At 31.8% G+C, this 15,886-nt stretch overlaps 1 protein-coding gene across 3 annotated transcripts; it reads right to left on the reverse strand.

The window, feature by feature from the left end:
- Positions 1-496: 496 nt before the first annotated feature.
- LOC115879422 lies at positions 497-15,041 on the reverse strand. 3 transcript variants are annotated; one of them, XM_030896253.1, is made up of 3 exons: positions 14,922-15,041; positions 3,657-3,917; positions 497-1,045 (listed from the first exon to the last, which is right to left on the reverse strand). In XM_030896253.1, the coding sequence occupies exons 2-3, from the start codon at positions 3,849-3,851 to the stop codon at positions 656-658; spliced, it is 585 nt and encodes a 194-aa protein (XP_030752113.1). In that variant the 5' UTR covers positions 3,852-3,917; positions 14,922-15,041; the 3' UTR covers positions 497-655. The 3 variants fall into 3 exon arrangements, with proteins under 3 accessions (XP_030752113.1, XP_030752112.1, XP_030752111.1); XM_030896252.1 differs by having other exon boundaries at positions 14,830-15,041; XM_030896251.1 differs by lacking the exon at positions 14,922-15,041 and adding an exon at positions 9,055-9,138 and having other exon boundaries at positions 498-1,045.
- Positions 15,042-15,886: the final 845 nt, after the last annotated feature.

A 15,886-nucleotide genomic window follows, 5' to 3' on the forward strand; every position in this document is an offset into this window, starting at 1 on the left:
TGAGTTTCCAGGCAATGCATATGGTGGCATACGAAATCTGACATAGATGACATAGGTCATAGAATGTCACATTTTTTCGAGGTTCGCATTGGATTTACATTTGCGTTCGCAAAAACTAAAATTTGAGAACTTATAATCTACTTGGAACCAGGGGCGTATACCGGGTGCGTCTCAAAAGTGGCTCACCCCTATAACTTTTTTATTTCTTTAGATAAAAAAAAACGAGTTAGCTTATTTGTCAAGATTGTATTTTTTGCTTTATTCGATAGAAAATGACGTTCTGAATAGAATGACATATCATATGTCAACTTTTGACATTCTCATTTAAAAAAAATCGTATTTTAAATTTCAATCTATAGTGCCATAGGTGTATTAAAAACACTAATTTTTAATCAAGGAATCTTGGAAAAATAGATTTGATCGCGTAATGTTTTTCATGTCTTGTCCTGGTCGGTTAAAAGTTTGGTGAACAAAATACAATAATTCTGTTGTTAATTGTTTGTTTGTTTTCTTAAAAAGTTTATTTAAATTATATACTTTATTAAGTCATACTCAATTTTATATGTCGGACGGAATTGATAAGGCTTTTTTTTACAATATAAAAATATTACATAAAAATAATCTTAAATAATTTATTTTACAACAAATCCTATACTTAATAATCCTTCTTTAACAAAAACGTATAAACACCATCCAAACCGTATACTGCTGAGTTTACAAAGCACAATATCGTGGATCCTGTCAGCATGCCTAACAGGTACATTTGCGGTTCGTAGTATATCCCTTGGAATTTGTTTCTGCGATCCACGATCAGCACTATTCCAGCTATAAAATTTAGTATTGCTGCCAACAGAGAAAAAGTCGCTGACGTTCTGAAGGGTATCCTGTCTTTAATTAGTTTGCTGACGATAAATACTGCATTAATCAGTAGGTAGCCGATGAAAGTGAGGAAAATTAGTCCTACTTGCTCCAAGTGGTGTTTGGCGAAGTTTGCTGATTTTGCTGCTGGCTGGTAAAAGAATCCCAAGCATAGAGCACAAAGAACCTAAAATCAATCCGGTTGTTAGTGTATTGGTAAATATACTACATTAGAAAGTGCAAAAATATATAATTTGCTTAAAAGTTTATTTATATCTGGACCGTTGCTGCTTTTAATTGATAGGGGGAACTTACTTATGGTTATAAAATATGAAAATGTCATTAATTGTCTATTATAGTCTATGATTATAGTCTACAATCGATAAATATGTTATTTAAGTGCATACCGAAAGTTGCTAAAATGTGTGAGTAGATCGGGATGATTTTTTTTTAAACGGAACAATCTTTCGACCACTTTACAGAAGATTACTTTTTCTAAGATAATATTAAATATGTTTTGATAATTATTTTATTTGAGATATTAACCTATGAATGAAAAAAATAATTAATTTTACAGCCATTTAAAAAAATACAAAAGATGTCCTGAAATCAAAATAATAATATACAGAGTGCTACAAATTCGAGGATTTCTGGTGGAATTCTGGATTCGACGATCATTGGTATCTCGGAAACCGTAATTGGAATGTTCACCAAGATGACATCAAAAAAGCTTTAAAAATTTCAAGGATTGCTTAGTTTTTTTGGAAAAATGGATTTATTTGAAAATCAATTTTATTTTACCCTGTCGTTACTCTTTAGAAAATCAGCAAACTAATTGCACATTATTAGGACTACTTATAACCACTTTATTAGGACTATCTGACAGTATTTTTAGATTTTCAAATTAGTTGATAATTTGTGAGATACAGACAACTTAATTTTTTTAAATATGAACCTGCATTTTTTATTTCAGGTTTTGAAAGAACTCGGCCTCCTGAATACAATGATATGCCACACTTATTAGCCGACCATACTAATAGGTATGGTAGGCTATTAAGATCGGCAAAAAAAAAGTTTTTTTAATTTCACTCAAAATGAGTTATTTTGGTCATAAATGACCTAAATACAAAATATTTTCATGGTGTCTGTCTGTCTATCTGTCCGTCTGTCTGTCCGTCTGTAACACGATAACTCAAAAACCGCTAAACCGATTTTAACCAAATTTGGCACAAAAATACTGTGGCACCCGAGAATCCGGCCATTAGTTTTTGGTGGGGGTGGGGGGTTGGTAAGGGGGTATGGGAGGGGGTTAAAAATTTAAAAAAATCGTAACTCCAAAATTACAGTAGCTAGCGAAACGCGGTTTTCAATTTAAGATTAGGAATAATATTTGCGACAAAATTTGTAATATCATCAAAATCAGTCGAAGTCGCAGTTTTTGAGATAAATAAAATTGGAAAAATTCCTTTACTTTGAAACTAAAAGAACTGCCTACCAACTTTTTATTAACATACTTTAGTATGGGCGGCTCTATGTGTCTCCCGGCGCCAATTTTTTTTTGTTTCGGGCATTTGAACACAGTTAATTTAAAATAATTTCAAGTCTGGCTCTGTTTTTTTTATATTTAATCTATTCGTCAATATTTTTGTACAATTGTTATTTATCGATTAGCTTTCAAACTTAACAATGACGTGGAGTAAAGCATGAATACGGAAAATAAAATGTAATAAAATAATATAAAATAAATAATAAAAATATAATATAATATAAACAACCCAATCATTTCATGGCCAGCGAGGTTCCTGGACCTGTCGCCAAAAGTCAGGGGGGCATATTTTGATATTTGTAAAAGTGAAATCAATACATCTCAACATTTACAAATCGGATATTATTTATTAGAATCTTTCAATTGGCTCGATTTTCCTTATTCAATGTTAATTAGCGCTGATCAATATTGTTGCGATGAATATGATCAGATTAAATAATTTAAAAAACCAGAGTAGGACTTGAAATTATTTTAAATAATAATTAAATAGGTTTGTTGTTGTTAAGGTACCCAAAACAAAAAAAAGATAAAGTGTGAGTGTGACATATCATTATCCTCGGGGGACCAAGTTTTTTCAAAACCTGAAATAAAACATGCAGGTCCGTATTTAAAAAAAAATAAGTTGGCCTCTGTATCTCACAGATAATCAGCTAATTTAAAAATCGAAAAATACTGTCAAATAGTCCGAATAAAGTGGCTATGGGAATGTTCAATTAGTTTTTCAATTTTCTGAAAAGTATCTAACGACAGGAAAACATAAAATTTATTTTCAAAAAAAACGTTTTTTTTCTATAAAACTCAGCAATCCTTAAAATTTTTAAAACTTTTTTGATGGCATCTTGGTGAACATCCCAAAGCGCAACTTCGCCTCGATTTAACAATCTTCGTATCTATTACAGTTTCTGAGATACCAATGCTCGTACCGCGAATTTGTAGCACCCTGTATGTACTCATAAACGAGAAACCCTATAAAACACATGAAAATGGGACACTCCGTACGCGTTTTGTAATTATTTTTACTTATGCCACAAACATGGACAGACTTAAACTTCTGATTTAATTATAATAAGCTAGAAACTGTGAAAGTCTAATCAGTGTTAATCTATGAACATTTTATCGTACTGTAATTAAGACATTTAGTCAAGGTAAATGTTGACAATCAAATAAAAATTATAATAAATCGACATCTAATATTATTATATTCAAAAATAATCTATTCAAAATTTTAAATAAAACATTAATATATTCTTACGAGTTCCAAAATTTTAGCAATCAATTGCCATTCTTCTTTTATTCGTTTGACTAACGACTTTTTTGGCGGTTCCTTAACTTCATCAACTTCCTTCTCATTTTCCTCTTTCGTCTTGTTGTCGAGCACGTTTTCTTTCTCCGTCTTCTCCGTCGGTTTTTCTAACTTTTCCTCGATTTTCTTCACTTCTGACGACATTCTCACCTTCTTTGGAACGTCGTAGTACGATTCCCGGTTCGCCACTTTGTCGTTTTACTTTGTAATCTAAAAAATGTTAGTTTGAGGTAATTTGGTTCGATAGTGAGCATAGGAATGTCGGTGACACGAATATTTTTCATAATTGAAATCTTTTCAAAATAAGGTGTGCATCATCATTTTACTAAAATAAAAATTTTGATATGGCTTTTTTGATTTTGGCATATGTACAGGGTGTCCCACTAAGAATAGCTCTCGGTTGTATCTCGGAAAGTATTAGTCGTAGAGCTTGCGGAAAAAAATATTTATAACTAAAGAGGGCATGAGAAATTGCTGGAAATTATTTTCAAGATTGTAGAGCGGCTGGTAGAGGGCGCAACTACTATTAAAAATAAGATAAAGGAGTTTTTACACAATTTTGCCTAGATAACGGATACTATAAATAATAGATTCGTAATCTTCAGTAAATTTTGCATATTTTTTGTTAGAACAATTTTTCCCTATCTGCCAAAATAAAGTGGTGGGGGAAGGTTAGATCTGTTTTTATTTAAACATTAATAACTCCGGACTGGATGAACGGAATCTAACAAGCGAGGGCTCGTTTAAAAGAGCGTTTCTTACTCTATATTATAGCGTATAAACAGTAATAATAAGCTGTTGAATGTAGACGCTAGGGGACGCTGTCTTACAATTTAACAAACATTGCGCGTTTTTTCAAAAAAAATTAAATGCGATAGTATATATAATTTTAGCTGATAGTAAAGAGTAATAAAAGTTTAAAAAGTCATCGAAAACCGCATCTTGATATCCTCTTTCAAACCGAAGATATTAGCAAAATTATAATAAATACCAAAAAATAAGCTTTTAATTACCTTATTTTTTAATACGGTTACAATAGCCTTCTTGATTATGGCCATTCTAATAAAAAATAAGATAGAAACGATTAGTTTATTCTAAAATCGACAATATACCAGAATACGATAATACCAGATGTATTAATATCTAATAATTAAGATATCAATGACAGTGAATAAGAAACGACACCTTAGTGAAGTCGTGGTAGGCTTTGGAAAAAAGATGCTTTTGACGTAATAGTATAAACGTCAAAGAGTTATTAAATCAACATTTTGATAGTCTTAGCAGTGTTTTTTCTCTTTTGAAGAAAGGAATTTTTAGAAAAGCAATCAAAAGATAAAAAACGCTGCTGAGACTATCAAATTGTTGATATAATAATATTTTGAGTTTAAACTATCTCTTTAAAAGCAACTTTTTTTCAAAGCCTACTATGAATTCACTGAGGCGTTCTGCGGCACCTTCTTAGTCACTCTCATTGATATCTTAATTAGGTATTAGATATTAATACACCTAGTATTATGATATTCTGGTACATTATCGATTTTTTGAATGAAATAATCTTTTCTATCTTATTTTTTATTAGAAGGGCCATATTCAAGAGGGTTAGGGATACCGTGTTAGAAAGATATGGTAGTTAAGGGCTTATTTTTTCGTATTTATTATAATTTTGCTAATAACTTTGGTTTGAAAAAAGATATCAAGATGCGGTTTTCGCTGAATTTTTAAACTTGTATTACTTTTTAGTATCAGCTAAAATTACATATACTATCCTATTTAACTTTTTCGAAAAAACGCGTAATGTTTGTTAAATTGTAAGACAGCGCCCCCTAGCGTCTACGCTCAAAAGCTTATTTTTATTGTTTATACGGTATAATATAGAGTAAGAAACGCTCTTTTAAAGGAGCACCACTTATTGGATTCCGATCAACCAGTCCGGAGTTATTAACATTTAAATATAAACAGATCTAACCTTCCCTTACCACTTTATTATGGCAGATAGGGGAAAATGGTTCTAACAAAAAATATACAAAATTTACTGAAGATTATGAATCTATTATTTATAGTATCCGTTATCTAAGCAAAATTGTGTAAAAACTCCTTTTTCTTATTTTTAATAGCAGTTGCACCCTCTAGCGGCCGCTCTACAAACTTGAAAATAATTTCCAGCAATTTCTCATGCTCCCTTTAGTCATAAATATTTTTTCCGGCAAGCCTAATGACCAATACCTTCCGAGACATGAGAGCTATTCTAGTGGGACACCCGAGTGGCTGTGGTCATTTGTGATGTTTGTATCTTCAGAAACTACTTATATTTGGGAAAAATAGCAATCGATCAAGAATGTTGAAATATTTCGCTCGAAAATGCCCAGCAGGGCGTTTCTCTGAGGCCACCAGAAAACAGTTTTTCTCAGAGAATGGCAGAAATATACTGAAACATCTACCTGATATGCTCATTCATGTGTCAGTAGTGGGGGAAGCAACTTGCTTTATTAAAATAAGGATAACTCTGGTTTAGGTTAGCCGATTTAAACAAACTAGGGCTCGTTTAAAAGAGCTTTTCTTCCTTAATGATCTCCAGTATACATTTTGTCTCCAGAAATTTTTTCGTGGTAGCTAGAGGGCGCTGTTTGACATCATAACAAATATTGCGCTTTTGCATAAAAAAAATAAATAGGAGGCTATATTTCTCTTTTCACAGTTAAATTTCAGAGCACAACCAGAGCACAAAATTTCCAAAATAATAGCGCAAACCGCAACTTTCTATCTTCTCTCTAACCGGAGATATTTAGAAAATTAATCATATTAAGCTGTCGCCTAGGATTATAAGGTCTAAAAATTATAGTAGTAGTCTAGGAAACAAAAAAGAGGTAAATTGGTTACGTCAAAATATCAAAACATATATTTTAATTTTATTTTAATACCATTTAATTGTTATTTATCCATATTCGTTCTTCATTTGACCGCATAAATTAAAACCCAGGCATATTGAATCCGATGACCTAGGAGGCCATGGAAATATGCCGCTCCAGCGTCTCTATCTACTAAAGTAAGTGGTATCCAAGAAATTGAAAATGTGGAATCCACATTCATAATAAAATAAGCGGCACAACTGCACCAACTGCATCAACTACATCAACTGCATTCATGCTGATGAAATTGCAACAAATGCAATTTCATCATGATGGATCCCCTAACATAATTGGGAATTCATCTCTTAGAAATTATAGATAGTTCATTTCATTCAGATATTAAAAAAGTCCAATCATTCGCCCTCCTAGAATTCCTACCTAAAAATTTACCTAACTAATTGCATAAAGGGTAGATTTGGACCAATAGTGAATGGTGCATATGGTTAAGATTCGCACCTTCCTATCGCACCAGCGCTATATGAAAAATGACCCAGACGACATAAATACTTTATAATATAATGATAAATAACACAAACAACAGCTAAAACAAACGAACTTGGATTAATATCTAAATGACGTAACATGAAATAAACCCCTAGTTTTCGGTCATACGAAATTCGGCCGTTTTCTGTTAAAAGCAATATGGCGGCACAAAATTCCTAGAAATTTTAATACAATTATTGATTGTCCGACTTTCGGACATTTTAATCTGAAAACTACGGACGTATAATTAACCAAGAAATTCGTAAAAATTATATGAATGGACGATAATGTTACATAAGCACGTTTAAACATTTATGGCGTCATTTTTTTAAGAAAACGCCCGAAATTAGGATGCATGAAAACTGAACTTAAACGTAATTTTGACGTAACCAATTTACCTCTTCTTGTTTCCTAGCCTACTACTATAATTTTTAGACCTTATAATCCTAGGCGACAGCCTAGTATGATTTATTTTCTAAATATCTCCCGTTAGAGAGAAGATATAAAGTTGCGGTTTGCGCTAATATTTTGGAAATTTTGTGCTCTATTTAACTGTGAAAAGAGAAATATAGCATCCTATTTAAATTTTTTATGCAAAAGCGCAATATCTGTTATGATGTCAAACAGCGCCCTCTAGTTACAACGAAAAAAATTCTAGAAACAAAATTTACTTTGATTACTACTGGAGATCATTAAGGAAGAAAAGCTATTTTAAACGAGCCCTAGTTTGTTTAAACCGGTTAACCTAAACCAGAGTTATCCTTATTTTAATAAAAGCAAGTTTAACCTTCCCCCATCACTTTATTTTATGAGATAGAGCAAAATACTCTATATCAAAAAAAATACAAATTTCTCGATGATTACAACAGTAATATTTAAAATACCTGTTCACCTGCATATTTTTGAGAAAAAAACCTGTTTTCTGATTTGCTATCAGAGAAACGCCTCCTAGCGGACATTTTTAGAACTTGAAAATAATTTCCAGCGATTTCTTTTGGTCGATTTACTTATTACAATTTTTTTCCCAAAGTTTTACGATAAGTAGTTCCTGAGATACAGCCGGCGTCCATTCTTAGTTGGCCACCCGGAACATATATTCGAGTTAATTTAATGCCGTATTTTTTGGATATCAAATAATGTTTTTAAATTGAGTACCTACCTAATGAGTTGTAAACCATAGATAACTATCTGTGTTTAAGCAAAGAATATTATAGATTTAAGCCATCAAAGTCAACTTTTTTATAAAATAGATATTATGTATACCGGGTGCGTCTCAAAAGTGGCTCACCCCTATAACTTTTTTATTTTATCAGATAAAAAAACGAGATTCGGTATGTTAGTATATGACATAAATTAGGATTGATTGACGTATTCAATTCTTTTCGGTCACTTCCTGTTTCACCGGAAATGACTACAACTTTTGATTTTTAAATGGCACCTTTGTTATATTTTTACTTCATTCGATGGAAAATGATACTCTGAATAGAATGACATATCACATGTCAACTTTTGATATTTTCCCTTAAAGAAAAATCATATTTCAAATTTCAATCTCCATGGCTCTGTTAAAAACACTAATTTTTAATCAAAGCTCCTTGAAAAAATAGATTTGATCTTCTAATGTTTCTCTTACCTTTCTTCTGTTCACCCTCTGTATTTTTTTACTTTATTCGATAGAAAATTACATTTTGAATATAATGACAAATCATATGTCATATAGTTGCTAAAGAGTATTTGACACGCATTAGAAGATGGTTACGCAAGGCGTTTTTTTTCATGAGCTTTTCTTTGACTGAAAAGCCCGATACGTGATTTTCACTCCAATTTATTTATTATTGAAGCTACGACGCATTATGCGCCGGACTGTATGCCAATCACAATTATTGTTTGCCAAGTACGACATGAGTTCGCCTTAAACTAAATACTCCAAAATGCTCATATACAAAAACAACACAAACCTTTGATGAAAAAATATAAGAACACTTTTTATCAATGACCACCACGCACTATAGAGCTAACATTAACTTAAGTTAAATCGACGATTTAAGAAACGACACTGAATTAAAGAGTCAATGGAATAGTACCTTCATGGGTCTCCACTAATTAAAAAATTAACCCTATATGACCTCCGTTTATTCGGGAATGTCTACTACCGCCTACTGGATTTAGTCATTAATTTAATATGGTATTTGGGGACTGAATATCATTTATAGGTGTAATAAAATGATATATACATTTTTAATATGATGATATGTGTATATTAAGTGACTCTATTATGTAATCTCTATCTGCAGTTATCAGATTTATTTCAACATAACTAACTGAAATTTCTATAAATATTTGATGAACACAGGTTAGTGTCCAGCTTTCACTGAAGTGCTCAATTAATTTATTATTAAAGAACTTATTATTAAAAACTACTAATTAACATTGCCAGGGCCGGCGGAAGGGAAATATTGAAACCGGGCGAATACCCTACCTGGCGCCCCCCCCCTTAACATGTTAACATAACAACTAAGTATATTTATGCTACTTTAACAATAAAATTTCACTTAAAGGTACTTCAAAATTCTTCTCTTCGTTCAATCTTAGTCCGCGGTTGTTGTTTTTTCTATACCGGGTGCATCTTGAAAGTGACTCACCCCTATAACTCTTCTAATTTTTTAGATAAAAAACGAAATTTGGTATGTTAGTATATGACATAAATTAGGATTGATTGACGTATTTAATTGTTTTTGGTCACTTTCTGTTTCAACGAAAAACTATTGATTTTTAAATGGAACCGACGGTAGGTTCTTCTTTCTGGTTTATTCGATAGAAAATGACACTATGAGTAGAATGACATATCATATGTCAACTTTTGACATTTTTGCTCAAAAAATCGTATTTTAAATTTTAATCTAGAGTGCCATGGCTGTGTTTAAAATACTAATTTTTAAACAAGGAGCCTTGGAAAAATAGATTTGATCGTCTAATGTTTTTCGTGTCTTGTCCTTGTGGGTTAAAAAATGCCCAAATCATATTTTTAATCCTATGCCAATTTTTTCAAATGGAACAAGTGGCTCATTTGCATATTTGGAAAAAGAATTTTTACGAATAATTTTGTACCAAACACTTGATATTTCGAGTGAAATTGTCGTTATGTACCGTATGTTACAATTTCAAATAAACCATATTATGCGAAAATGTCAAAAGTTGACATATGATATGTCATTCTATTTAGATTGTCATTTTCTATCGCATAAAGTAGAAATATACCGAGGTTGACATTTAAAAATCAAACGTTTTATTAATTTCCGGTGAAAGAGGAAGTGATCAAAAACAATTGAATATACGTCAATTAATCCTAATTTATGTCGTATACTAACATACCAAATCTCGTTTTTTCATCTGAAAAAATAAACAAGTTATAAGAGTGAGCCAGTTTTGAGAAGCACCCGGTATATAAATGATAAGTATAAGTGATCTTTGAAAACATTATTATTTAGTTACAAGCAATTGTGTTATGTTTCTATAAAAATTTAAGAAAAACTTCTTTTCTTTTTCACAATCAATCATTTCGTGCAGAATCAGTATAGGTATGATCAGATACAGTTTTGTCGGCTTCAAAATGAGGAATCAGCCAGTGTTTGAGATTTGAGATGCATTCATTGTCTTGCTTTAAAGAGAAATTTTTACGATTCTGCTACCATTTACCATGTATTACTACATATACAATGCAGAACAATCAAAATCACCAAAAGATTGATATTTTTCCCACTACTGTTAATAAATTAATTAGGCAAATTTACAAGCATTTTTGATAATGATATCGGGATCCTATTTAGCTTCTTGCGAATTGAATATTTGTTTCATATAATTTTAGGGCAGATCAGCCATTAACAAATAAAGGGTGTGGGTAGTAGACAAAGTGCAATTTTGAGCGGTCAGTCTAAAACTGTCAATTTTGCTGGCTCTTGACCCAAAACAGTTTATTGTTTAGAGAAAATTTATAAAAACAAGAATTATAGAAAGGAAGGGTTATTTACAAAAAGTTGAAAGCTTTTCAGTTATAAGTAAAATACCACGAACAATTTTTTTTAAATATTTTAGTTGCTGGCGTGGCGCCCCTCACATTCGGCGCCCCGGGCGGTCGCCCGGGTCCCCCGGTCCTTCCGCCGGCCCTGAACATCGCACTAAAACTGCCTCCCCCAGAAGTAATGCCGAAAGGTAGTTCCATGGGAGATAGTCAAAGCGGTTTGTGGAGTTTTTTTAGTCGGTAAGGTATTTCAACAACCCCGATAGTACGGTCCCCCCGACACTTACGGCACAATACGGTCTCTGGTTTGCAGATTTGGTTTGCAACTAGTTGGTAATAACAATAAATTTTTGATGAACACAATATATTCAGTACTATGTTAAAGAAATTTAAAATCTAAATTTATAGACACCGTCGTATAATATTTACGAATATACTGTTGATGATATAGCATTGAAGGTAGGTATACTTCCTACTTCCTATATACTGTAAGTATTTTTTGTGGGGCAGGCAAACTTGTGTACCAGTAAAGAACTACTGAGAAATGTGCTAGTGGGTACCAAACTGACATTTTAAATAAAATATTTTTTCTATATATATCTCTATATCGAAATTCTGAATATAAAACTTTTTTGTTTTATTTGCGATATACCCATATATTTCAGTACAATAAAACCTGACACGCATATAAGATTCTGCACATTAGGTTAGATAAACAGCAGCAATGGACGTCATCCTAGACCTAACACCACTGCACATTGTCGTCGGTAGGTATGTCAATACAACAATGATTAGAATGGTCATTGACGGAAACAGTACTGGGAGAATTTTCAGGTCAGGTAAAAAACCTCCATCAAAAAGAAAATTCCACTCCTTCAACTCCCAGTGGATGGCATACCAAGAATGTACAACTTACTAAATACCTCACTGTAGTATCGAGCAATAAAAAGGATTGAAAAATAAACGTTTGTGCCCTTAAAAGGCTATACCACAATGTGCTATACTGATGCATCCAAAACCAAGGCAGGGACAGATATAAGAATATTTGCAAACGATGTAGCTAGAAAATGAATGGACACTCGACTAACTGGACCTGAACCATTAAATCGGATATTAACTTAAAGCGGAACTCAAGAACCTGAATGAATTAATCCGTAACTTGAAATGGGAATCATCCAACGGGAGACTCGAAAATGCTTCTCAGAACTTACGACCGAGAAAAATCAAAGATTTTCCTCGATTTAAGTAAGAACAATCTTTGGATTGTCACGGGGTTTCTAACAGGACACTGTCTCCTCAACGAACACCTCAGTAGATTGAAGCTGAGAAACAATGGCGAATGCGATTCTGTGGGAAAAATGGGGAAACACCAGAATACCTTCCCACTGAGTGCCCCGAACGACAACCGTTCGTGCCATATACTTTGGTACGGTTGATGTCGGAGATGGAGGGCTGGGCTTTGTGTGGAGCCGTCTCAGATACTGGCTTTTTTTGCTGACAAACTTGAAGGTATGATGAGTTATAACTCGTTATAACTCAAGAAAGGGGAACACACAATAGAGATCTGTAAGGTCGCTGTGATTATTTTTCCTATTCGCCATAGCAGTTGCACCCTCTAGTGACCGTTCTAGGATCTTGAAAATAATTTTCAGCAATTTCTCATGGTTCACACTGTACTTTTCGGAGGCCCGAAGGCTAATATTTTCTATACAAGATACACAAGAGATCTATTCTTAGTGGGAGACCCGGTACATGTTATAATTTTCTAAAGTACTTTTAGTGAGTCGAATGAAATTTTGATGGTAAAAGTTACCATAAGTGCTACATATTTTAATGTCAAAAAAGTGTCGATAAATTCATCAGGGACGTGCATATGGGTAATCACTGGAATATTAAAAAAAAACATGTGCGCCACTGACTTTGAGATTGTGTAAGCAATTTAATGTCAATTAAAAGTTATCTCTTGATATTTTGTCTAATTCGGCCTCCTTGATGAGATAAACGCAATTTTATTAATCACAATAATTAATAAAATTAAAATAAAAATTAAAATAAAAATTAAATTAATAAATTATATATTTTACCTAAATTATTATTAAATATTATCACTATTAGATATTATTACTATTAGTCCAACCTACAGCAATTTCAGATTAAAAAATAATGGCATTTAAGATAATTACAAAAAATTTAATTTTAAAAAGTTTTAACGCTCTAAAATTATGCATTTCCATACCCACGTTTATAGGATTTTTTTTTCATATTTTTTGATGAGGAATCAATGAGTACTTATTTAAAACATTTCCAAGTTAATAATATTATAGATATTTACGATACAAGTGAGTTAACAGCATCATTAAGATACGCGTGTGAAAGTTGCACGAGTGCGTAGCACGAGTTGTGTAACCACACTAGTATCTTAATGGAGTTAACTCGCGTGTATTGTACAATATTTTATCTACGTCTAACTATAAAAACACACAATAAATTTTAAAAACTATTGTACTTAACTATATGCCTGTCCTAAAAATCAATTACCTTAATACCTTTGTTCAAATAACACCATGCATGGCAATATCAATATGACAGTAAATAATATTGATGTCACTAGTTTAAAAAATGAGCGATTCATTAACATTTATAATAAATAAGTTTTCATGTTTTTGTAATTATTATCAATAGAACAGTTTATTTGTATTTAGTAGGGATTTAGTGCGAAATAAATGTTTTACAAAATATTTCTCTTTGGTAGTCATTTAAACAAGGATTGCGGTAATGAAAATGCGTGAGTTAAGAAGCTCTTAACTCACTCAAAATGCGTGAGTTAACAGCTTCTTAACTCACTGACGTAGATATAATTTTTTTAAAGGTTGTTATTAGACTTGGATCTAGGCAAATTAATAAAATGCTTACACTATTTCGGTAACAAGAGAAAAAAAGTCAGTGGCGTATATTCTTTTTTTTTAGAAAAATATTCCAGTGATTACCAGTGATATGCACGTCCCTGGTGAACACGTCGACACTTTTTTAGCATTAAAATATGTCCCATTTATAGTAACTTTTACCCTCGAAACGCTAAAAGTCCTTGGCAGAAAATTATAATAAATCGAAAAAATATTAATACTTTAACACCCTGTAGCTAAGAAATAAAGCAGAATTGGACCTATGTTGACGTGAAAAATAAATCTTATTTTTACGTGAGGAATCTCTTCATCAGAGATGGCACATGTTTTTTGAAATACCCTGTATACGTTTGAAAGGGTTTGCTCTGTATTAGGTCATTAGACAACACACTACTTATACAAGTAATCTATACGATATTTTCTATAAGGATTTTTTTTTTACAAATTTTTTTTTTGAATGAGAATGATGAGATTTTCTTTTTACAAAAGAATCATTTCTATTTTCTGCCAGGGTTTCTAAAAGAACCTAAATAATTAAAAACATATTTAACTACCTTACAGGACATATCTAACCCTGACAGTAGTTCTTGTTAATTAAATATAAATAGATATTATTGTTAACGAAGTTTAAGTTTACTTTTAATGGTGCAAAAGGATGTTAACATTTTCTGAATACAATGGTGTGAGATTTAGTTTTTCAAGGTACGAGTGTCATTGCGAAATGGTTAAAAGTTTTTTAAATTCTTGGCATTTAAACTAAACTAATATTTTAGTATTAATTGATATTTTAATCAAGAAAAAATTAGTATTACCTTAATCTAAGAAGTATTACTTGTCCATTATTTTTTATAGCCAAAGACACTTGCTGACATGCTCGAAAGAAGATTTTTAAAAACATAATCACCTGTTTTTTATCGGTCTAATATCTCTTCGTGTATTTATGTAACTGATTCAATTTCACAGAAGAAAATTATACATAATAATTTTCAACAATAGCTGAAAAAATACACATACATAAATATATTCTCTTGAAGGTCTCGTCTCGCTATGCGCCTTTTATGAAAACGATATACGGGTTTTCGGAAACATCACGATGGAAAATGCATAGTGCACGGATAAGTTTGCATTGGTTATACAGGATGGTTAATCTTTATCTGTACCGGTACTAAAATATTATATTTCTACAAATGTCAGTAAAAGTATATGTATAACGCACGCATTCAGTGTTTAAAATGTCTAGTATAAAATTTGTGATTATGTACGCATATAGTATTATTTGGCAATACAGGACCAAATAGCAAATTCGACTTTTTTTACTCTAGAATCTTGTACTCTTCACACTGTACTATTTCATTATATGTATTCGTATTGTATTCGTATTGTATTCGTATTGTATTCATATTGTATTCGTATTGTATTCGTATTGTATTCGTATTGTATTCGTATTGTATTCGTATTGTATTCGTATTGTATTCGTATTGTATTCGTATTGTATTCGTATTGTATTCGTATTGTATTCGTATTGTATTCGTATTGTATTCGTATTGTATTCGTATTGTATTTGTTACTTATCTGGTAGATACTGCAAATTTCTAAACTTCCACTAAGACAAAAAAAAACTTTCAAAATCAAAATATTTATTTTCTGTAATAATAAAACACTTGTTCCCCACAATATTCCAAGCTTATTTAGTTTATTGTGACATAATTATTTAATGGTAAGCAAGCGCTTTTCGCAATAAGGACATCGGTATCCTCATCAGCTTGATGTGATAGAACTTTTGCCTTTTCTGTGACAGTAGGAACTATGGACTCAGTAAATAATGATATTGCAACAGATTGCTTTCTTTGCATTCTTGTTGATCTTTCT

This window comes from Sitophilus oryzae, unplaced genomic scaffold, assembly GCF_002938485.1.
Source record: "Sitophilus oryzae breed Bouriz unplaced genomic scaffold, Soryzae_2.0 scaffold_1576_pilon_pilon, whole genome shotgun sequence".
Classification (NCBI taxonomy): domain Eukaryota; kingdom Metazoa; phylum Arthropoda; class Insecta; order Coleoptera; family Curculionidae; genus Sitophilus; species Sitophilus oryzae.